The sequence below is a fragment of the Dermacentor albipictus genome, chromosome 2 (genome assembly GCF_038994185.2).
Source record: "Dermacentor albipictus isolate Rhodes 1998 colony chromosome 2, USDA_Dalb.pri_finalv2, whole genome shotgun sequence".
NCBI lineage: Eukaryota > Metazoa > Arthropoda > Arachnida > Ixodida > Ixodidae > Dermacentor > Dermacentor albipictus.
Genome location: NC_091822.1, coordinates 52,221,940 through 52,246,188, shown reverse-complemented (window position 1 = coordinate 52,246,188; position 24,249 = coordinate 52,221,940). Strand labels below are relative to the sequence as shown.

Below are 24,249 nucleotides of genomic sequence, written 5' to 3'. Positions count from 1 at the left end.
AGTGCATAATCTGTCTGCTCTTACAGGATAGCTTGTGATGAGTAAAAGAAGCCTTCCTCACATTTTCCTCTTTGTTTCTTTTGGACCTCGGTGCACCATGTGTATTGTTACAGCTGCATGCATGCAGCTGGGTATAGTTTGTGTTCTGCTAACTCCCTTGTCCTCATTATTCATGTGCTATCTTTGCCGTAACAAAATACAGCTACCTGTGCTACATATTTTGTCAGCGTGTTTGCATTATGGCAAGTTTTGTATTAGTGGTTATTGCAATCTGCGAAATTGTCTGTCAGCTATTATACTTCGTCTTAAAAAGTATGTTTGTCAACATAAATAAACAATTAGTATAAATTTTGCTCTATTTATTTTTGTAATATTATCTGTTGTGAAGCTTTTATACACTGTTGCATGTTGTATGACAATAAAATTGATGAACAACTTTTTAATGTGGTATTTTTCAGATCAATTTTCAACTGACGCTAACACACACAAGTTGTGGGGGAAAAGTGCCAACAAGAGTACCATAAGGTAAGACAGCTGTTCTTACTGTTAGATTGGATTATCAATTGCCAACCAGTTGTTTTCAGCAAGCATAGTATAACGCATAGATTATGTAATCTAAGTTGGAATATTGTTTTTATTGCACTTGATTATCTGGGTCTCCTTTGTACATAAGTGCGGCCTTCTTTATTTGTTGTGTAGCTTACTTGCTTAAAATGTTAAATCGTAAGTTCTAAATAAAAACGTCTCGAAGAACAGTGAAATAGGTTTAACTTATAAATGTTTTGACATTAGAGACCTGTGCAGTGCTGAATTGAACTTCTACATGAGTTACATAATATTTTGGGGTCTCATTATGGTTCTGAGTTGCGTTGCAGTGTCATGCATATGCACCTGCAGGCTACATATTGGATGTTTATTTAAGACTGTTTTGCTTGGTTGGCTATTGATTCCAGTTTAATGGTAATGAGAACTGTCTTGCTTTCATGGTGATTCTGTGCTGACTAATACATTTGAATTTTCCAGAAGACAACAAAGGGTGATGAAATGTTAACATTTTGTTGCTAACCTGCCACGTCCTTTTTGGCAAGTTTGCTATGGGTTCTTTCTTATATGTTGTCTTTTCACAGTAGCCATCTTGAGAACTAGCCATAGTCATGTGTAATTACAGCAAAAGTTGGTGACACATTTTGAAAAGCGGCTCGACACTGCCATCCGAGAGTCAAACGACTTACATGGATTAGTTATTTTACTCCATTTACAAGAGTCCTGCACCACGCACTAAGGGTGACTTGACACACACTGCTGGAGTCATCAGACTCGTCAAGAAGAGTTGACCGAATCCTTCAGCAGTGGTCATGTCACCCTTTTATCTTGAGTCGTTCGACTCATTTAGAATTGTTAACGGACTCCCTCAGCACTAGTCTTGTAACCCTTTTGAGAGGGTATAGGCGACTATTACAACAGAGTGTGCATGACTATTGTGTGCGGAGTCACGCAAACACCTTGTATTGAGCACGGATAGTCTCGGGACTCTCTGCCGAAAGAGAGTTCGGGTGTCTCCCACAAAGTGTGTCGTACACGTGGCGAATCCAGACTCTCCGAAAAGAGTAAGAGGTACTCTTTTTTTTCTTAGTGTGTAGTCACGCCAAATCTCATTTGCCACCGCTCATCATGCGCTATCTTGGCTCACTGGTCTGCGTGGCCCCTCTGGTCAACTAGCTCGTTGGTGCTGACTACTGCAAGAAAATGAACGAGGTTTTTTACAAAACGGTCACCGTAACACAAACGCGGAGTATCTTTCGCGGCTTCCCTTTCCTACAACTGAGTGCGACGCCGGCGATTTCGAAGAATATCGCGCCATTCTTGACCCTCCGCTTCCCGACATTGTTATTTATCGTACACAGCAACTCAACGATAGCAGTTTGGCTACCTTTTTTTTCAGCCCCGCTTCCTTCTACAATATGGACTTCCGAAGATGCGCCAATATACGACTACGTACGTTACCAGCTGTGATCTATGTCAGCTCTACAAAAGTCCGAATAGTAGGCCGCCTCGATTCTCCATCTTGTCGCACTCCCTATATCACCTCTAGAGATTGCTTGTATTTACCTGTTAGGCCCTGTTACGCATTAAACCAATGGAAACCAATGGATTATAGTCTACGTTCACCAAGTGACACAATTCCTGCAGCAACCACTGCTAAATTTCCTCATTTCGTGCTGCCGTTCACAATTTTTCGTCATGAATCCCCTCATGTCTCCATCAGTCCCCGTGCCCGGCAACTTGTTGCCGATGCTATTGAGGAACAGCGTCGTCTTTCTGTGTCTCACTATCGTCATGCGACTTCGTGCCACCCGCCGAGTAACGGTCTCCCTGAATGGGCTGGCAGGACTTTGGGCAACATGCTCTCCACGTGTGTCGATTTCAAACGCAAAAATTGGGAAATTGATTTACTTTTCATATCTTTTGCATGTAATACTGCACAGCTTGCGACATCCAGGTACAGACCTTTATTAATTTTCTCTGCATCTGCGAATCATGCGTCGCAGTTGGTTCCAGTCTACCAGTTTCCTAAAAGGACGAACCTTCCCTTACCGAGATGGTCTACCGCATTGAGGAGGCCCGGCGTAATTTCGTACTTTTCCCTTACAAGACCACCCCAAGACTCGTTATGACGAGCGTCATAAGCGGATATCGCATACCAAAGGCGACTCAGTGCGGCTGTGGACGGCACTCCTCAAGCGCAGTGCATAGGAAAGTTACTGGCCCGGGTACACCAGTCACTTTGTGATTGTGGCCCGTATCGGTGATGTCACGTACATGACATCGTACCTCACGGCCACTGACCGCCGCTCTAGCAAGACCGACGTCGTTCACGTCGCCCGTCTCAAACGCTTTCAGCATCGGAACACCGACTTATTCGACCGGTGGCCATCGTATGCAACGGGGGAAATTTTAGGCAATAGTGGACGCCGACGTTGGCCCAGATTGCGTCCCACTTGACAATTTTTTTGGTTTCAGGAAAGAATAAAAGGAATTGCACTTTGAAATCGACTAAAATTTATGAACTTCCAATTTCATCTCTTTCCATCAAGCACACGTTTTTCTTTGGAAACGAAACGTTTTAAACTTAGGTTGACTACTTTATATTCCGGTACAATTTTAACTTCAGCCATATATATATATATATATATATATATATATATATATATATATATATATATATATATATATATATATATATCAAGCGTTATCTCAACCCATCCGCTGAACCGCTGCGTTCTTGGCCAATCCCCCTCAGTGGGTTCCCGTCATCATACATGAAGCGAGCAAGCAAGCGAAACACCCCGCGATCAACATTCACTACCTCCCACAAATAAGCGTATTTCATCGTAACGTTTTAAAAGCTAAAGGTAGTGCGCATGCATCAGACTAAAATCACTTGTTTCGACATTTGATTTCCAGTCTCTTGTGCACACGATGCCGATGACATAAGCACTTGTTCCTGGGCTCAATCTCTGCTTTAAGGAGACGTTGGCAAACTTGCGCAATCAAACATTATCTTCGTACAGTGAACGTTTCAATGCGCGGTTTCTCAAAGCGACGTATACGTAGCCCCAGGGATATGAATGTCAACGCAGCCTGCTGAAGCCTACGTTTGCTAAGGAGCGATATTTTCGCATTACGCATACACTTTTCAAACCACAGTTCCGTGCAATATACTAGAGGGAACTCTGGCGCTGCAATGTTTGAGACACCATGGGAATGATGGGAAGTACATGGATTTATCTGATCTTCGTGCTTCTGGATTCAGAGGTTTTCGTGGCTTTGTTTTTTAGGCTTCATATTCGGTCATTGTCGTAGATTTCACAGCAATATATGTGAAGAAGATGCTGCGAACACGCACAATCGCTACTAATTGCAACGATTGAGCTTGTCGAGGTGGCCAAATCGAAATACGCGGAGTGTCTCAAGGCACTGGGTTGCCTCCGATAAATACATAGAGGCCTTTCATATCGCTTGCGATGCGTGCGTCCATGGCTCAATGGTTTCAATATCGGCCTTCTGTGATAGACGTCTTGTGTTCGTATCCTGCCGTTAGACAATTTTAATAATGTTTATTTGATTATTTATTCCGGAGTACATTGTTAAATATGACGAGTTTGCAAAGCCACGAAACCGTTTGAAGTAGGAAGGGCGAAGTTAGGCAAACCCATGCGCTCCCCGTAATTCCTACACTGGCGTAGCCGCTCCCATTACAGTTTCCCTAGACACTAGCACCAGAGTTGCCTGTAGTAATTATTGTATGAAGCTGTATGCTGCAAATAACCCGGGGTTGTTTGCACTTGGAGCACCAGTATCTTCAACATTCGCAGCTCGTAGCGCCTGTCCATATCAATAGTTGCGAGGCCTTGCTACTCGGACTCAAGCTTTACTCCCAGTTATCAATGCAGATATATATTCGTCTTTTCCAGCCACCTACCAATCAAGCTGAGCAGAACTAGCGCGTGCGCACGCACTCGCACATATAACATGTTCAACAATGTACATGAACTTCCTGCGCACCTTTTCCTGAATTCAGTGGGGAAATACTCAGAATTGTGCGCTTTTGTACCTACAGAGTGTACGTGGACGTCGTAATCAATCACATGACTGGCACCCTGCAGATAAAGAAGGGCACAGCAGGGAGCGCTTTCAGTTACGATGAATTCAGCTACCCGGCCGTGCCGTACGGCGCAGATGACTTTAACAGGAAAGAACATTGTGGGAGCGAATCAGGCGCCATCGAAAACTACGGAGACGCGCAGCAGGTGAGAAAAATTTATCGAATCTGCTTTGTGTCTGTCCCTGATTCCTAGCCCATTTTAGGGACAAGTATATGGAAAGTGCTGCTAGTGTTAGGATTTTTGCTAAGCCATGATAGCACTGCTACTGCTCGTTTTTTATCCTGTTATTTCTACATGTCGTACAATGTAAATAATTAGGACGGTAACTAAAGTAGATTCTTTTACACGGCTGCACGGACATTAAGGCTTGTCGCGCAAGGAATGTCAGTACCTTCAGGTTGCTCTATGGGTCACCCATTCAAATGACCAAACTGCTGAGGAAGATAAAGTATTATTAGCAAATAGCTGAAACTTGCCGATATTGCTCCCGTATGGTTTGTTTTCAATGTCAATGAAACAATCCCAATTGATAACTAGGCCTCGTTGAGAGATTGGGCTTTTGAACTCAAATGCCCATTGAGGTATGCAGTGCCAAGCAGGCGAGCGCTAAAACAGACGTCTTGTGCTGCATGCTCTAGACGACATTTTTTTAGAACTTCTGGTAACGAAGAAAAAAAAGAAAAGGAACATCACGGGGCATATTGCTCCATTTAAAACAATTTTATTTAGACAAAAGTAGGAATGGTTGGATTTTCACCCGCTCATCACAACGTGTACATTGGTTTCAGTTCCCTAATTTTGTTTCCTATGAGTAGGAATGCGAATGCTTGAAAAAGTCGTAAGCTGGAAATCAGCATCAAATTACTACAACATCAGGCACGAATTCCTACCCATATTACGTGTGTCACGTGATTTATTGACATCTAGACGTCAAGGAACGTCTACCGCCAAAGGTTAGCGTCAAGAAACGGCAGGCATCAAGCGGCCGAAAATCCGGGAAAGTGCAAGCTCAGGTCGCATGGCTACAGCCAACACATTGGCTTGAATTCTTGGCTGCTTCGTAGTCATCTCGCCTTCGTTGATACATTGGAATAGCGCAGCCTTCGTGGGGACTTAATGCGTTGATAGTATAGCGGAGTCATAATGGAGCTTGAGGCGACTGACGTCGACTATTTCGCGACCACGACGACGTAAGTCATCGGATAGTGTTAAAGCTTCCACATCATAATTGAGTACAGATGTCCGAGTGAAGATGCGGTAGGGCCCACGACATCGGGCCAGTAATTTGGAGGAAAACCAAGGGTTACTCGGAGTAATCTACAGCCAAATGAGGGCACCAGTCGCGAAAGTTGGGAGAGGTCGGTCGGTGTCGTGCCTTAGCTGCTGGTGACCTCGGTCCTCGGTTGCGAATGAACGGGCCAATTGTCGACAGTTTTCGGCGTACCTGGGAACATCAGCAATAGGAGTGTATTTAGAGGAGTCAGATGTGTATGGAAGTATAGTGTCCAGCGTGAATGATTGCTCGTGTCTGTACAAGAGAAAGGACGGCGAGAATCCTGTGGTCGCGTGCATAGCAGTGTTGTACGCATATGTGATGAATGGAAGGACGGTGTCCCAATTGGTTTGGTCCGATGGGGTGTAAATTTTCAGCATATTACCGATAGTACGATTAAATCGTTCAGGTAACCCACTCGTTTGGGGATGGTGTGCAGATGTCATGCTATGAACGATGTTGCACTGAATGAGGAAGGCTTGAATAGCAGCTGACAGAGAAACACGTCTTCTGTCGGTCAAGAGTTTACGGGAGCAACGTGGTGCAGGACGAAGTTGCGTAAGATGAAAAACGCAACGTCTCTCACTGTGGCTGCGGACAAAGCTGCAGTCTCTGCGTAACGCGTGCGTGAGGTGGTTCACGCCGACAATTATCGAGTTAGTTCCGGAGGTGGTCGAGGGAAGCAGGTCGTATAAATCGATACCGACGCGGTCAAATGGATGGGCCGGGTAAGGGAGAGGTTGAAGTGTACATCCCAGGCGTTGAGGTGGAGACTTGCGATGCTGACAGGCAGTGCAAGCACGTATGTATTTGCACACAAATGCGTACCTTCCGCGCCAGTGGTATCGTTGACGCAGGCGGTTGTGGGTCTTGAGAACGCCGGCGTGACCGCTTTGTGGGTCGGTGTGGAAAGCAGCGCAGATTTCCGTCCGCATGTGGCGGGGTACCAATAGCAGACACCTGCGGCCATCAGACCTGTGATTTCGCCAACAGAGGAGACCGTCTTGAATACTGAAATGGGAGGCTTGGCGACAAAGAGTTCTTGAAGCTCGATAACCTGATGGATCAGTTAGAAAGTTAAGAAGTTCACAAATTCATGCATCCTTGCTTTGCTCCGACGACATGTCTGCGAAGTTAATAGGCGACAAGGGAGTCGATGAAGCTGAGGAGAAGCCGTGTCAGACGCTGACGGCAAGCGGGACAGCGCATCAGCGTCCGAGACCTTGCGGCCGGATTGGCACACAGCCCGAGTGTCTTATTCTTGCAGGAGAAGTTCCCAACGACCAAGACGTCCCGAGGGATCTCTCAGCTACGGGAGCCCACATACAGTATGATGGTCACGTCAACAGAACGGCATAAAGGTAGGGAGGAAACTTAGGCAAAGTCCAAATGAATGCGAGGCACTCTTTCTGAGTGACGGAATAATTACATTCGGCATTCTTAAGGGCTCGACTGCTGTAAGCAACAACGTATCCTTGGTATCCTGGTTTTCTTTGAGCCAGTACTGCACCAAGGCTGGCACTGCTAGTCAGGTACGGACCTCCGTAGACGCGATCGGGTCAAAGTGCCGAAGGCTTGGTAGTGATGCTAGTAAGCGCTGCAGCGTCAGAAAAGATTCGTCGCACGCTCCTGACCAAGCAGATAGGCCGCTAGAGGTTGTCAGAAAGTTGGTAAGCGGCGCGATGATAGAAGCAAAGTCGCTCACAAATTGACGAAAATACGCGCACAGCCCAATGAAACTTCGAAGAGTTTTCAGAGAATCGGGTTTGAGATATTGAGCTACGGCACGGAGCTTCGGGGGGTCCGGAAGAACGCCTTCCTTGAAGAAGACGTGACCTAGTATCGTAAGCTGGCGTGCAGAAACATGGAACTTATTTATGTTAAGTTGAAGGTCAGCAGAGGTGAGGCACGTGAGAATCTGACGAAGACGAACAAGGGGGGTTGGAAAATCTGGAGAAAAAACGACGATGTCGTCAAGGTAGCAGAGACAGGTATTCCACTTGTAGCCACGAGGGATGTTATCTATCAACCGTACGAAAGTAGCCGGGCCGGTGCACATTCCGAACGGCATTACTTTAAAGGAGTACTGACACACAATTTGGAAGTTGAGTTAGCGTGCGAGATCGATTTATGTGGGCATACACACATCGTCTGCAAAATATGAACGGCCAATAAAGCTCAGAACATATTTAAAACCAATTTTAGAATACGTGCGCACAGCCAACTGCAAAACGCACCAACACGCGGCATTGTAATCAAGAAAGGTATGTAAACAACCGAAAAAACTCTGTATCACGAATTTGCGCTACCGTCGAGGCGGGTCCTGTGAGCAAGTTTTTCGGCGCTCCGATCGTCCTAGTACTCTTTTTTCCCCTGGTCGTGACGCTGACCTCTTTCGCCGCTGACGGCGGCACCAAAATCGGCTAAAATTTGTTTCTGCCGCGAAATAACACAAAGTGACCTCGGAAGGGTGCATGTTATAAAAGGTTGCGCGATATAGTGAATCGTTGGCGTTATTCTGACTCGCAAGCGATGAGCGCAGCCGCCGCTGATTGCAGTGGCGAAGCTACCAGCCTGGCTAACATGTTTTCTCATCATTACCAATGACGTCGGGAAGACTAATTATATTGTCTCTGTCACAAATGTGGAGACGTTGATTGTATTGACTTGGAATATTCCCTACAAACAAGGCTCCAAATAATTACTTGTCGCGCCGTGAATCGAATGATGTGTGATGCCGTGATTACTGGATCGTTAGCTACTTATTGCAGCAGAAAAAACAAGATCGAAAATTTTTGTGTCATTGCTCCTTTAGGAGAAGAAGAAGACGCAGGAGGGAGTGGATGCAGATCATGTCGGCTCCTTAATCCACGAATGTTTTTGTTGCGCAAATTGCCAGAAAGACACCCGCTATTGCGCACCAGCGAATTCAGCTCCTTCTCAGGAACAAGTGGATACCGAAAACCAGGTGGGATTCCCATTTTTCAAGCCTCTACGACAATATTTTTGTTGGACCTCGTGGCGGGAGAGCCGCGAGGCCAGGTGCCAGGGCTGCCCTTGTCAACAATTGCCGATCATTTTCTCAACAATGGTAGTCACCGCAGAGGGGCGCAGCATATCCCTGCAGGAAATGGATATAAGCAAGGTATGAAAGCAGGTCAGACGCAGAAGATCCCAACATCGCGAGAGCACCTTGTCGCCGACGCGACTCGACAAGCGCAACAATAGCCCGTGGAAAGGCAGGCTACAGCAAATACGCAAGGCAAGCAGGATGCCACATTTGCCGAGAGAGAATTACAGGATTGTGAGCAGACCACGTGGAGGACTCAAATTATCCGAGCACGGTATAGTTCAACTCACAGCGGAGGTACAAGATGCGGCAGGCATCTCTCGAGACGAAAGGGAGGAGTACATTGTCTGCCCCAACAATCATCAAAATATCCTGATTGTCAGTACGCCAGATCAAGAGCATGCAAACAAATATCAGGAAGTAGCACGTATCAAGATTCAAGGCACGTTTTACGAGACCAATGCTTACGAGACAGCGCCTAACATGACGGCCAAAGGAGTCATCAGTGGAATCCCAATCGACGAGTGCCCAAGAGACATCACCACAGCGGTGGTTACGAGCAAAAACTCAACGGCGGTAGCAGCAATGAGACTCAGTATTACTACCACAGCGATTGTTCTCTTTGAATGTCACAAAGTGCCCACGTACGTACGATACAGGGCAGCGCTACTCCCTTGCTCCCTGTACAGGAAATAAGTGGATTTCTGTCACCAATGCAACAGACTTGGGCACAGAGGAGATGTATGTCCCAACCCCGACAAGATTTGTGCGGGATGTGGAACACCAAACCCAGATAAGGACCATAGGTGCCAATCCTAATGTCAGTTTTGCGGCGAGGACCATCCCAACGCAGACAAGACGTGCAAAGCCAAATTCAAGAAGCCCTTCATCGTTAAACAGAGACAATGGCACAGACTGCAGCGAGAATGACAACGCGAAGACGCTACCTCAAGAGAAGAAAGAGCAAAGTCTCGTGGAACGCCTGGCCTCCCAAACGCCTGGGAACGACGCTCCAGGTCGAGGACAAGGTCTCAATCCGCCACCAGATCCTTATCCCTGTCCGGCTCCACGACACTGGGGACACGACCCGGATCCCGATCCAGGACCAGAACTAGGACATTATCTTCAGCAAACCAGAAAACCAAGGTGAGCTGGGCAGACGTGGTCAATGGCGTGCGCCCGGGGGCAGGCGGGGAGACTGCCATTAATAACGCGATAAAGTAACTAAAGCACGAGAACGCGCAATTGAGGATTTTTCTAGCACGTATGAGCGATGAAATAAAGATTCTCAAGGAAGGAAAAATCAAATAAATCAGGTAACTCCCGCTCCACTCGCGAGCACCAAAGAGCGATCTGAAATACTGGACGATAAGATGGACGAAGGGGATGACCCCCCTCTAATCAAACACAAGGCACAAGCCAGAAGGGATAAGCAAGATAATGCAGTGGTAGATAAAGCATTAGCCGATATTCAAAAGACCCTAGTAGAGATACAAAAGTCAAATGAAAAACGGGAGGAAATGATGAATCAAATGGCTAAGGCAATAGTAGCAATTTTCAGTAGATTAGACATCCTACAGGCAAACCAGTCGCACGATTATGGACTCCTTTCCGTTTCATCAGAAGCACCACAATCCTTACCCCCTTCACAACCACATAATTATATAAGACAAGCTTCTCTCCAACCTCCCGTCTCCCTCGCATGGTCGCAACCGAAATGAGGCGTTCTAAAGAAGCGTTCAGGATATGGCAATAGAATTGTAGAAGTCACGAAAACAAAAAGTCAGTTTTGCAGCAGTATTTAAAAGACAAGGATACACCGGACGTCATAATTCTACAGGATACACACGGGATTCTAACTCTAGCTGGATACCGATCTTTTGGCTGTGCCGAAGGGGAGACCAGAGCATTAACCACGCTGGTAAACGGAAACATACCTTCCGTGCTACACAACACAGATATAATGCACATTGACAATATTCTATTGGAACTCATCGCTCAAAAGAAGACAGAACGTAGCTTATTTATTCTCAACGTGTATAGCAACCCCAAGCTACATAAACACAAATTCAAGAACCTATTCGAGAAAACACTCAGGCTTGCTGGAGAAAACACGGTAATTATAGGAGGATGCTTTAATGCCCCACAAACCACGTGGCGATATTTATATACCAGAGCAAAAGGAAGGGACTTATAGAACGACTCGCAAAAATTCAGCCTCACGCTCTTGACAGACAACGTCACTCCGATCAAAGTAGGCACGGCGCTAAACAGGGACATCACTATAGACCTAATCTTTACGAAGAAAATCGAAAAGGCGACGTGGCACAACACACTGGAATATTTGGGTAGCGACCACCGCATATCGGAGTTACACGTCAGAGAAGAGCCGAATAAACCCAAGGAACGACCGATTAAATTAGTAGACTAGGAACTATTTCGTAGAACGCAAGAGACGACACAGCAACGATCAATCGCAGCCATAGAACAATTGACTAAGCAGCTCAGCGATGACCTCAAAGCTGCCACTAAAATAGCACCACCTGAATCTAACTTCCAAAATGCGACAGCAGACTCCACATTTGGGAAGCTAAGCAGTCGCTTCAGAATGGACTTAGCGCTCAGAAGCCGGACAGAAAGTCAAGAAAGCGCATCGCGCTCAACAAAAAATAGAAGAACATGCTAAGCAATAGACCAAACAACAATGGGACGAGATATGTAATTCCATGGAGGGACAATCAAGCACCGGTAAAACCTGGCACATGATTAGGTTCGTGCTTGACCATAAGAGTAACAAGGAAAATCACATGCAAACTATTAATAAGTTAACACACGCATATGAGGGCACAGAAGAAGAATTTCTCAATGAATTTGAGCAGAAATACTTAACGCAGGCACCCCCTTCTAGCTATCCTAGATAGAACGGAATGCAAACGCAAAATTAGACGAGGAACTCACGGAGGCAAAAATCCACGTGCCCTACAAAAGTTAAACGATAATTGAGCCCCAGGCCCGGACAGTATAACCAACAAGACTCTCGGGAACCTCGTTGATGAATCGATCGCCAAATTAATAGAATACATAAACGAGTTTTGGGTAAAGGGAGAAGTGCCAGCTCAATGGAAGAAAGCGACGATAACGCTCATTCCAACATCTGGTAAGAAGCTTGAGATTGACCACCTCATACCAATCTCACTAACATCCTGCGTCGGAAAACTAATAGAAGATGTAGTTTTAAACGCAGTGAGTAACTTCTTAGAGGATAATAACATATACCCAGATACAATGATAGGATTTCGCAGAAACCTTTCGACACAAGATGCGATGCTTCAAATTAAGCATCAGATAATCTATTATAAAACGCGCACTCCAAGTGCCACCTTGGGCCTTGATCTTAAGAAGGCTTTAGATAATGCCAACCATGCAACCATATTGGAAAAGATCGAACGAACAGGCTAGGGCAACGGACGTATAACTACATCAAGAGCTTCCTATCAGATAGGAAAGCAGTCATCTCCGTTGGAGGGCTCACATCGCCTGAGATCGACATAGGGGGGAGGGGGGGGGGGAGGGCGGCACGCCGCAAGGCACTGTAATCTCGCCGATGCTGTTTAATCTCGTCTTGATGGGACTCCCCGAAAAATTAAGCCACATAGAGTCCCCGAATCACACAATCTACGCGGATGACATTACTATCTGGACCTCTGATGGCAGCGACGGATCAGTAGAACAACGGCTCCAGACGGCAACTAACACAGTGGAGGAACACGTCATAGGAACAGGCCTCACACGCTCTGCAGAGAAATCTCAACTGTTGTACCGTCGCACACTTAGGGGCTGGCCTCCCAAAGGATGCGACAGAAACAAGGCTCATAAGGAAATCAAGCTACTCTTGTAACCTCAGTGCTGACGCCCGTTGTTGCACCTGGGTCGCAAGCCCCAAGGGTAGTGTTGGCCTGGCGGCCTGGGGCACAACTGGAAGCATCCGAAGGTCCCGGCAAAGCATGAGTCGATTGCTAACAGTACAACATGTTTATTCTAGCATTGCAAAAGAGCGGCCGGTCAGGTCGACCGAAGTGGAGAGACGGGAGAGCACGTAACTCAATGGAAGAAATCGGTGTCTCTTTCTTGGCGTCCGGGGGCAGCTTCTCTTATACTCTCGGAGTTGAGGGCAAAAGGGAAGGTCACGGGACTAGGTCACGTGACGGCGGGGCACGGACACGCTGAGAGACACGTTGGGACAAGGTGACGCATCAGCCGAGCCGGCGCCGGTCAGACCTCCTCGCTTCACACTTGGGGAGCTCCTCTTCCCGGCTGCCGCGCTTTGACAAGCGTGGGCACGCACACACACACGCACACACGAAGACACGTGGCACTGAAACATGCCTGGACGCGCTTGGCGGGGATGCATTGCGGCAGCTCCGAACGGGCCAAAATGTCCGCCGCTTTGAACGAAGCCCCGGCGTCCGTTGCATCCGCGCCGGCTATACCGCGCGTAGTAGGCGAAACGTAACAGACCGCCCCGCCGGGGGAAGGAGATCCCGATGGTCAGGGGACTGCATCCGCTGTCCGCAGGGATGTCGCTCGATGATGCTCATAACCGAAGTCCGTCGTCTCTCGGCGTTTCTTGAGCGCAGCGCACCGAGAAGGCCTCGTTCTCACGTTGAGGTTCACACAGGACACTGCAAAGCGACTTCGGGAGAGTTGCAATTTTTGTTCTCGTTCCCAGCAAGCGTTAGAACTGCGCTGAAACTCAGCCGCTCAGTGAGCAAGCACGGCACAAGCCTCACTAAGCCATGCCAGGCTCTTTCCCCTTTTATACTACTGCCTAGTTCCTTACACTAGTCTAAGAGCTCCCAGAACGCGTCCATAAATTGGAAAATTGCAGCAGAAAGCCCATCATGACATTGAAACACTAAACAAAAGCAATATGTTAAAAATCCTGCCTCAGGAAGAAAAATATCAGTAACAAACAATTTTTGAGGCTGATTCCCACGTTAGGGGCTTCGACTTAAGCCATCGGCGTTACCGTTGGGACTCCCCTTTTTGTAACGCACCTCAAAGGAATGTTGTTGCAAAGCGAGGCTCCAGCGCAGGAAGCGGCCATTTGTGAAAGAGATGGTCTACAGCCATTGGAGAGGGCAGTGATCCGTTTCGAAGCATGCGAAGCGGAGATCGCAGCGAGCGACCGTACACTGGCTCAGCTGGCGAAAACCCTGTAGCCGCATGCGGCGCGGTCCTCAGTGCAAACATCACCCAAGGCAGACGCAGCTCCCAGTCAGTTTGTTGTTCAAACCACAATGCTCTCAACACGCGCTTCCCTGACGGAGTGGAGCTTCTCAACGGAATTCGACTGGGGGTGGTACACTGAGCTGTGTAACAGCTTTACCCCGCACCTTTCAAGAAAGGCCGTCGTCAAAGCGCTAGTAAACACTGTGCCCTGATCTGATTGCATTTCCGCAGGAAAACCAACTCGCGCAAATATGGACAGTAGTGCATTGACTATCTCAACTGAGCTGAGTTCTTTAAGCGGCCTTGCTTCAGGGAACTTTGTCGCTGGGCAGATCACAGTCAAAATGTGTCTGTACCCCGTGGCTGTTACCGGCAGAGGTCCCACTGTATCAATAACGAGCCGTCTAAAATGCTCCGTAATGATAGGTACCAACTTCAACGGCGCCCTCGATTTGTCCCCTGGTTCGCCCACCCGCTGACAGGTGTCACATGTTCTCACAAAGTGGTCTGCGTCCCGAAAACACCCTGGCCAATAGTACTCTTGCAAGAGACGGTCCTTAGTTTTCTTAACTCCTAGGTGACCGGACCACGAACCCCCATGCGACAAGCGCAACAGATCTTGACGGTAGCACTGAGGCACGATCAACTGATCGAACTCCACTCCCCTGCGGTCTATATACTTCCGGTACAGGACCCCACCTCTTTCCACAAAGCGAGCATTTTTCTTGGCGATACCTTCCTTGACAATGCAGCGTATGTTTTCTAGGCTGCCATCCTTCTTTTGCTCGGCTATCTAAGCCGCCCGGCTGACTTTTAGCAACCTATTAAGTCTGTCTGACGTAGGCGCGATGAGCAAATCTGCGGATAGCTCTTCTAACGTTCCCGCATCGGGCATTTCCTCTCCAGTTTCTGGTACCTTCAACGCTACAGGCTCAATTTTATTCAGTTTGGACGTGCTCTGAATATCAGCTTGCTGCGCCTCTGACCCTTTCTCATTGTTCGACAACGTCGGCCCCGCAACTACCGCCTTTGCAGCGAGCTCCCGAACCTTCGATCTGGTTAAGGCCTGAACGCTAGCCTCATCAAACAAAAGCCCCTTCTCGCGCAGGAGGTGATCGGACCTGTTCGAAAATAGGTACGGGTACTGGGGGGGGGGGGGGTCAGCATAGATGACACTGCGGCCTCCGTCTCAAGCGCTCCGAAACGTCCTTCAATAAGCACTTTTGCTACGGGCAGACACACGCTATGAGCTTGCACGGCTTGCTTGATCCATGCGCACTCGCCCGTGAACATATCGGGTTCTACGTAAGAGGGGTGAACTACATCCATCGTTGCTGCGGAATCGCGAAGCACTCGGCACTCTTTCCCGTTCACGAGGAGGTCTCGCATGTAAGGCTCAAGAAGCTTCATGTTCTCGTCAGTGCTGCATAATGACAAAAACACGACTTTTGTTTTTGTTTCTGGACACTGCGCCGAAAAGTGACCCGGCTTCTGGCACGTATAACACACGCGCACTTGCCTCGTCTCGAACCGCTTTCTGCGTTCGGCTTCGGCAGCCGCCGTCTCCTTACGTTCGGTCGGACTGCTTTCACTCGTATCCGCACTACGTGTGTCCCCCTTTGCTCTCATGGGCTTGAACTTCGGCCTCTCAAACTTGGAGCCAAATTCACCCTTTTCACCGTCCTTAGCTCCGCGAGCTCGACGCGTCACAACCTCTTCGGCTAGCTCAGCGGCTCTAGCTACCCTACTAACGTCTGGCCTATCCAAGAACCAGTACCGCACATTCTCTGGTAACCGACTATAAAACTGTTCCAGCCCGAAACACTGCAGAACTTTCTCGTGGTCACCAAACGCGTTCTCTTCTTTGAGCCGCTCCTGCATGTTTGACATAAGCCTGTAGGCAAACTCTGTATATGACTCACTTTTACCTTTCTCATTTTCCCGAAACTTCCGACGGAACGGCTCCGCTGACAGCCTGTACTTTTTTAGCAGACTCGATTTCACTTGGTCGAAATCCTCTGCCTCCTCTCTATTCAAGCGAGCGACTACGTCGGCCGCCTCGCCGGGTAACAAAGTGAGCAAGCGCTGTGGCCACGTTTCCCGAGAGAACCCCTGCTTCTCGCATGTTCGCTCAAAATTAACCAGGAACAAACCAATGTCCTCTCCAAGCTTAAACGGCCGCATCAGGTCAGTCATTTTGAACAATACTCGTTCTACTGCACCGGGTGCCTGACTTCCATTACGAGCGCGTTCCATCTCTATCTCGAGACGCTTCATTTCCAAAGCGTGTTGACGGTCGCGCTCTTTTTCTTGTTGCTCTCGCTCTTTCTGTTCTTTAAGTTCGCGCTCCTGTCTTTTTGCCCTCTCCTCAATGGTCTCAAGGCATTCCGACAGCTCGTCATCCTCAGCTTCTAACTCAAGAATAGCCCTTAGCAGTTCTGGTTTTCTGAGTTTGTCTGAGACATCCAGACCCAACTCTCTTGCAAGCTCCAGCAATTTCGGTTTGCGCAACGACTTCAAATCCATGGCTGCTCTGAATGCTGCTTTCTCTGCTGCCTACTATTATCTTGCCGCAAACTAACCCGGCAGCAACGACAACTACAATTACCAGCTCTGTTTCTGACACTAACAAAAGCCTGGCAAAACTCAGAAGAAAGTCCCGCACTCTCCAAACCTCGCAGCCAAGAATTCAGCGCAGTCATTCCGCTGCAGGCACCCAGTCATCACACAGGGCTCGTTGCACTGCTCCCGGATGGTCGTTGTGCTGCTCAGCATACAGTAAACCGCATATCTTCGCTGCTGGCCTCCGTTGTCGCGATCTCACAGCTGGCAACCAGCTGTTGTAACCTCAGTGCTCACGCCCGTTGTTGCATCTGGGTCGCAAGCCCCAAGGGTACCGTTGGCCTGGCGGCCTGGGGCACAACTGGAAGCATCCGAAGGTCCCGGCAAAGCATGAGTCGACTGCTAACAGAACAACTCGTTTATTCTAGCATTGCAAAAGAGCGGCCGCTCAGGTCGACCGAAGTGGAGAGATGGCAGAGCACGTAACTCAACGGAAGAAATCGGAGCCTCTCTCTTGGCGTCCGGGGGCAGCTCCTTTTATACTCTCTGAGTTGAGGGCAAGAGGGAAGGTCACGGGACTAGGTCACGTGACGGCGGGGCACGGGCACGCTGAGAGACACGTTGGGACAAGAAGGTGACGCATCAGCCGAGCCGGCGCCGGTCAGACCTCCTCGCTTCACACTTGGGGAGCTCCTCTCCCCGGCTGCCGCGCTTTGACAAGCGTGGGCACACACACACACACGCACACACGAAGACACGTGGCACTGAAACATGCCTAGATGCGCTTGGCGGGGATGCGTTGCGGCTGCTCCGAACGGGCCAAAATGTCCGCTGCTTTGAACGAAGCCCCGGCGTCCGTTGCATCCGCGCCAGCTATACCGCGCGTTGTCGGCGAAACGTAACACTACACACCAAGAAAGGGCGGAATATCCCAATAGTCAACCAGCTCAAGGTGCTGGGTCTAGTAATCGAGAACAAACGCACAAGTGGGGAAACCATAAAGAAGTTAGACACAAAGGCTACAAACACCATGAGATTAATAAAACGAATTGCTAGCAGCCATCAGGGTCAGAAGGAAGAAAGTATCATATGGCTGATACAATCATGTGTATTCAGTCAGGTCTCATACATAGCAGCCTTCTACAATTTGTTTGCAGCTGAAAAGACTAAAATTAACAACCTGATAAAAAGGCATACAAACTAGCACTACGGATTCCCATCAGTACGAGCACGGATCTCTTTCTTAAGTAAGGACTTCACAACACACTGGACGAACTCATAGAAGCACAACAAACATCTCAGTCAGAACGACTAACCAAAACGGGACGGCATATTCTCAATGCAAACTAGGAATGAATTACCACAATCTATACGGGGAAAAGAGGACGATAACGAGAGAAATTCGTGACACACTGCTTGTACTAAATATACCCAAGAACATGCATCCAGGTTACAACGATGGCAGACGCAAGAGTAGAGCCGACAAAATTATCTGAAGCTTTGGGTCAGACGACAGAGCAACTTTCGTTGACGCGGCTGAATACTCACACAGAATTAGCTAAGTAGCAGTAATCGTAGATCAAATCCAAAGACCCCTTACGAGCGTATTTATTCTCCTGAGGCATGGCACATGATCAGAGTAAATGAAGCAAAATTCTCCAACGCGGAGAAAAACAGGAGGCAATTGCTCTTGTTCCCAGCGCATACGACTCCAGGTATTCCCGCAATCAAGCTCAACGAGGTAGCACACCGCGAAGCTCGAGGTCTTACTCGCCGAGATGAGCAAAGAGTGACTTCCATCGGTCAGGAAAACGCGGAGGAGGATATCTGGAGAGAAAAAGATAGATTAACAAGATGTAGTGATATTGCCAAATTCTATCAAAATCGTAGGCGAGTATTACCACCGCCTCACACCAAACTGAACAGAGCTGAGTTGTTTACTTGGAGGCGATTACAAACAGAAACTGATATGAGTCCCGTGCTACTAAAAACTTGCTACCCCGATATATACGAGAGCGATATGTGCAAGCTATGCAAGTCTGTTAGAGCCACCCTTCAACACACGTTGTGGGGATGCGAAATAACCAAGATAAAGGGGCAGTCTCGCCGGAAAATCTACGGGCGTGGTGGCCCGCCGTGCTTCTCAGCTCAGAACTCCAAGACCAACTTTGGGCCGTCCAGCGAGCCAAGGAGGCCACAGCAGCAGCTCCCAGTGGCCATCTAGGCGGCCCCAGGCCCGGGCCACCCAATTGCCAGATTCCGAAGAAAGTTATCACACACGCAGTACTGCTTTCTACTCATACAGTCCGTGAGGAATGACAAAAGACGTCTAAGGTCGGTCAACGTCGGTCACTGGAACTTGCCAATAACCCGAGCGTAAATCCAAAGACGAGAAGTACTGTGCCCCTTGCGAACAATCAAGAACATCATCGATGCGCCGCAATAGGTATACGTCCTTCCGAAATATCTTATTGAGGCGACGATGGTCTACACGGAATCTGATAGATCCATCCTTTTTGCGCACGAGTACAGCAGGAGAATACCAGGGGCTCTGGGATGGTTGATGGCACCACGGTTAAGCATATCATCGACTTGTTCGTTGATAATACGCACTTCTGTCACTGAAACTTGATGTGGTCGTTGGCGTAAGGGCGCATGACAGCCGGTGTCAATGCGGCGTGCGACGCTCGTTTTACGACTCAAGTAGGATAGAGCGCAATCGAAGGAAGATCGAAAGGATCGAAGAAGGGCCAGGAGTTCGCTACGATGTGTTGACGATAGAGTGGCGGCAATAGAAGGGTGGAAACTGTCTGTAGTTGAAGTTATAGGAACAGGTGTAGTCATGGCAGTCAGTTGAAGATTGGGTTAGTCCTCAGCAGACTCCAGGGAGTGCCGGAGGTCAACATCTTGTACGTGGCCTAAGGATTCCCCAGGAAGTAAAGTAACGGAGGATGTGAGCCAGTTGGAAACGAACATGACTGTAGCACAAGATTCAATGGTAAGTACGGCAAACGGCAGTCGTAGGTCGTGGCAGCGGAGAACTACTTCGCATGGGGTAAAACAAACGGCTCCGTCTGGGGCGGTTGTAGAGGACAAGAGTACAAAGGTCGAAGTTTTCGGGGCGATATATGTGTCCGCAGCAATGACAAGTTTGAGAGTGTCGGAAAGAGGAGCCAACGAAAGAGAGGTTTCCCATGGCGTAAGGGCCACGTCTGCATAGATGGAGTCTATGATGCCGCGATGGCGCGAAAGGAAGACACATTCTAAAATAACATCGTGGGAGCATTACGGCAGCACTAAAAACTCTATGACGTAAAGTTCACCTTGAATAACGACACGAGTGGTACTGTGAGCTAGCAATGCGGAGCGCAAGTGTGGAGAGCGACGTGGTCACTTTTTTATCTTGCCGCATAGATTCTCGCAGATGACGGAAACGGCGGCCCCAGTGTCCATAAGCGATAGCGCTGCGGTTCCTTCAACAGCGACGTTGATAACACTTTGCGGCGAAACAGGTGGAGACCTTGGGCAGTTCGACTCGCATGCCTCCGGAACTGCCTCCGGAACTGCAGCAGTATCCCTCTTCTTGAGTGGGTCGGCGACGCATGGATGACAGTGAGCGTCGTCGCGGAGATGGTGACCGGCAGTTGGCATAGTGTGGTTGATCGTCAGGGGTGTACCTCGGTGGCGTTCGTGACGACGAAGAAACAGGCCTTCCCATGGCGTTAAATGAAGGTTGACATCAAGAAAAGTGGGCGACGTGTCCAGCGAAAGCACAGGCGAAGAAGACGGGCCTATTTCCCGGCGTTCGCCACGCGTCTGGGCGGCGGAAAAACAGTCTTAGGTCTCGCGATGGGGAGCGACTCATTTTGCGCGGTCGTCGGCAAGGCATAGGGCGGCATCGCAGGTCGAGCATGCGGCGCGGGCTGTTGAGGGGGCCGAGCCGCGACTAAAGCGTAGGTAAGCGGCGCAGTGACGAGTTGTGGAGGCATAGGCGGGAGTGCCTCAGCAACCTGGGTCCGAATAACGTGTTGAATGTCCGGAGCCAAAGACTGCGCAGGCTCCTGCGTGAGAGGTAGTACTGAAAGCTGACGCGCTGCCACTTCACGGATAAAGTCCTTGATTGTGGAGAGCACCGGCTGTTGATCGGCAGGGCGGGCAGCTAGCTGTAAGCTGTAAGCTAGCTGCCCGCCCCGCCGGCGCGCATACAATAGATAGTGTGGCAGGCGTCATGAGGGCGTGGCGGGCGATCGCGCGCTGCCTACGCAACTCGTCAAAGCTCTGACACAATGAAATGAGTGCAGCGACCGTAGTGTGATTTCTGGCGAGCAGCATCTGAAAAGCGATGTCCTCGATTGCCTTCAGGATGCGATTTTCTCCTCCTCAGTCGTGGTGGCGTTGACGCTGTTGCAGAGATTGAGCACATCCTCGATGTAGCACGTGAAATTCACGCCGGGAGGCTGCGCACGTTGACGCGAGCGCAGCTCAGCGCGAAGCTGACGGGCCGTAGGCCGACCAAAGACGTCCGTAATAGATGTATTAAAAGCGGACCAAGTGGGAATATCAGTGTCGTGGTTGCGATACCACAGTTCCTCGATGTCCGCAAGATAAAACACGACGTGAGTCAATTTCGTTGGATCAGGCCATTTGTCATTGAAGCTGACGCGTTCGTACGTCGACAACCAAACTTCAGCATCTGACTCACCTGAACCGTTCAAGATTGGCGGATCCCGCTCACGTGTACAGGGCGCCACAGGTGGCCTGGGCGGCCGAGGGGACAGTTTGAGTCGGGAAGTCGTTGGCCATAATGGGAGCAGAGACAGAAGAGAGCATCCGGGAACGAAGTTCCATGGTGGTGCAGGGTACCCACGCAACCTCCACCAAATGTCACGTGGTTTACTGACGTCGAGACATTAAGCAACGACGAGGAACGTCAAAGGTGAGCGTCAAGAAATGACGAGCGTCAAGCGGCCAAAATTCCGGGCAAGCGCAAGTTCGGGTCGCGTGGCTACCACCGACGCTGTGGCTTGCTTCCTTGGCTGCTTCGTCGTCGTCTTGCCTTCTTCATTACACATAAGAAATTCGTCAGGGAAGCAGCCCTATGAACGGTACATTTTAAGCCCCTACTGGTAGCACGCTCCACGTATCTGTACGAACCTTGAAATTCCGTCTCTTCGAAGTCTGAGGCAGCCAATATCTGTCGAGTGGATCCCACGCGACCTTCTAAGCTTCCAAAGCCACGCGGATTTTGCGACCCGTCTAGCGACCTCGCCATCGTTATTGCCTCAACTCTTTCACCTAGATGATGCCACCTTCCTTTTAACAAGAAAGGAGCACCTCCGGCGCCGCACACGTGCTCTCATACCTCCATGTGTGGTAAACCTCCCCAGCGGTCTTACCCGTGCAGAGGAAGTTGCGCTTCGGAGGTTCCGGGTCGGGGTTGCCCTCACTCCTGCCGTGACTAGGAAGTGGCCGCACTTTCGCCCGTTATATCCTCGTCCTCAGTGACCACTCTGCAAGTCGCGAAATGCTGATGCCGACATCCACCACCTGCTGGGGCTTTGCCCTGCACTGAAACCGACGAGGCTCCGGCACCTCGCAGCAGCGGGACTCTCGCCCCATAATCCGAGCGATTACACTGCTTTGACGCAGGTCTCGCATTATCGATCCCTCTTGGACTTCATTAGGTCAGCAAATCTTTTTTCATTAATTTAATTATCCTTATTCACCCCCATCCCATACCCCTGTATGCGCTGAGGCATTTACCCTCGCATTAAATGAAAAGACTGAGGTATTCCTCCTTCATGCCAGGACTAATTCAATTCATGGAGTAGCATACATCAGAGCTTGGAGACCATGGGATTTCAGGATTGCATGAAAATCCACTAAAAATTATTGATAGGCTTGACCTGAACGAAGAGAAACAAGTGAAGCCTACTAAATAAGGGTCAAACACACACACACACACACACACACGCACGCACGCACGCACGCACACACACACACACACACACACACACACACACATATATATATATATATATATATATATATATATATATATATATATATATATATATATATTGTTACAAGCACGGGGAAAAGGGGTTTATTGAGGCGTGCGAGAGCAGGAACGGCAGGCTACGAACAACAGGAATGGCCGCTGCACAGTCTTCGTTCTCCTCTTCCCCTCTCTTCTTGATCCCCGCGTCCCTTTGACGCGCTTGGACGTAACATGCCTCCCCTCGTAGACAAAGCCCCCTGGGCGAGTCAACTAGCTTGTCGTGGCGTGCATGATTTCAACCGTGCGACATGTGCGACTTGTGTCCTAGCAGAACGTCTACCAGTGTTCGTGAGGCGCGCGAGAGTATAGTTAACTTCGCTGACTTTGTCGATGACAACATACGGTCCATCGTAGTTTGCCAGCAGCTTTTGACACAAACCGCGCTTCCTTGTGGGAGTCCAAAGCCAAACGAGATCACCAGGGTGATATGTAACAGGCCGATGTCGTGCGTCGTAGCGGGCTTTGGAGTTTTCTTGTGATGCCAAAGTCCGAAGACGCGCAAGTCGCCGAGCATCTTCAGCGAGGCATAGCGCATCGGCGACCGTAGTATTGTCGTGGTCGTAAAAAGGGAGGACAGTGTCAAGCGTATACCGGGGCGGCCGAGCATATAGAAGGAAGAAGGGGCTGTAGCCGGTGGTCTCGTGCTTGGCGGTGTTGTAGGCGTAAGTAATAAACGGTAGAACTTCATCCCAATTCTTGTGATCGGACGCAACATACATGGAAAGCATATTGGTGATTGTTCGATTAGTGCGCTCAGTGAGGCCATTCGTTTGGGGATGATACGGCGTCGAGTGCCGGAGGTGCGAGTTACATAAACGCACAAGTTCTTCCACGATATCCGCCGTGAATTGACGTCCCCGGTCACTTATGATAACACCAGGCGGTCCATGCCGTAGAACAATAGCGTAAAGTAAGAAAAGCGACACTTCGGTGGCAGTTGCTGATGGTATAGCCGCCGTCTCGCAATAGCGTGTGAAATAGTCGGCGCAGACAATTATCCAGCGGTTCCCCTTAGATGACTTTGGAAAAGGGCCCAACAGATCAATTCCAACATGCCGAAAGGGTGAGCTGGAAGGCGGCACAGGTTGAAGGAGACCAGATGGGGCAGTGGTTGGGCGTTTCCGACGTTGGCACTGTATGCAGCTGGCGACATAAAACTCAACCGAATGTCGCATCCGGGGCCAGTAAAAGCGTTCTTGAATGCGATAAAGTGTGCGCACAGTGCCTAAGTGACCGGAGGTAGGGTCATCGTGCATAGCCTGAAGGATTGCTGGCCGGAGACGCTCCGGCACCACTAGAAGGAAGCGTGCACCCGTGCTTGAGTAGTTCCTTTTGTACAGGAGCCCGTCACGTACACATTAGCTGCTTGTTGCACTTGAATGGG

The 24,249-nt window shown here is 49.2% G+C and overlaps 1 protein-coding gene across 1 annotated transcript in view; it reads left to right on the top strand.

Annotated features, from left to right (window-relative positions):
* Positions 1-24,249, top strand: part of LOC135904297 (alpha-amylase-like) — an 89,908-nt gene that overhangs the window by 28,179 nt on the left and 37,480 nt on the right. The window contains exon 3 of the mRNA XM_070533595.1: positions 4,622-4,811. Coding sequence (XP_070389696.1) covers positions 4,622-4,811 — 190 coding nt within the window. The remainder of the gene's footprint in view (positions 1-4,621; positions 4,812-24,249) is intronic.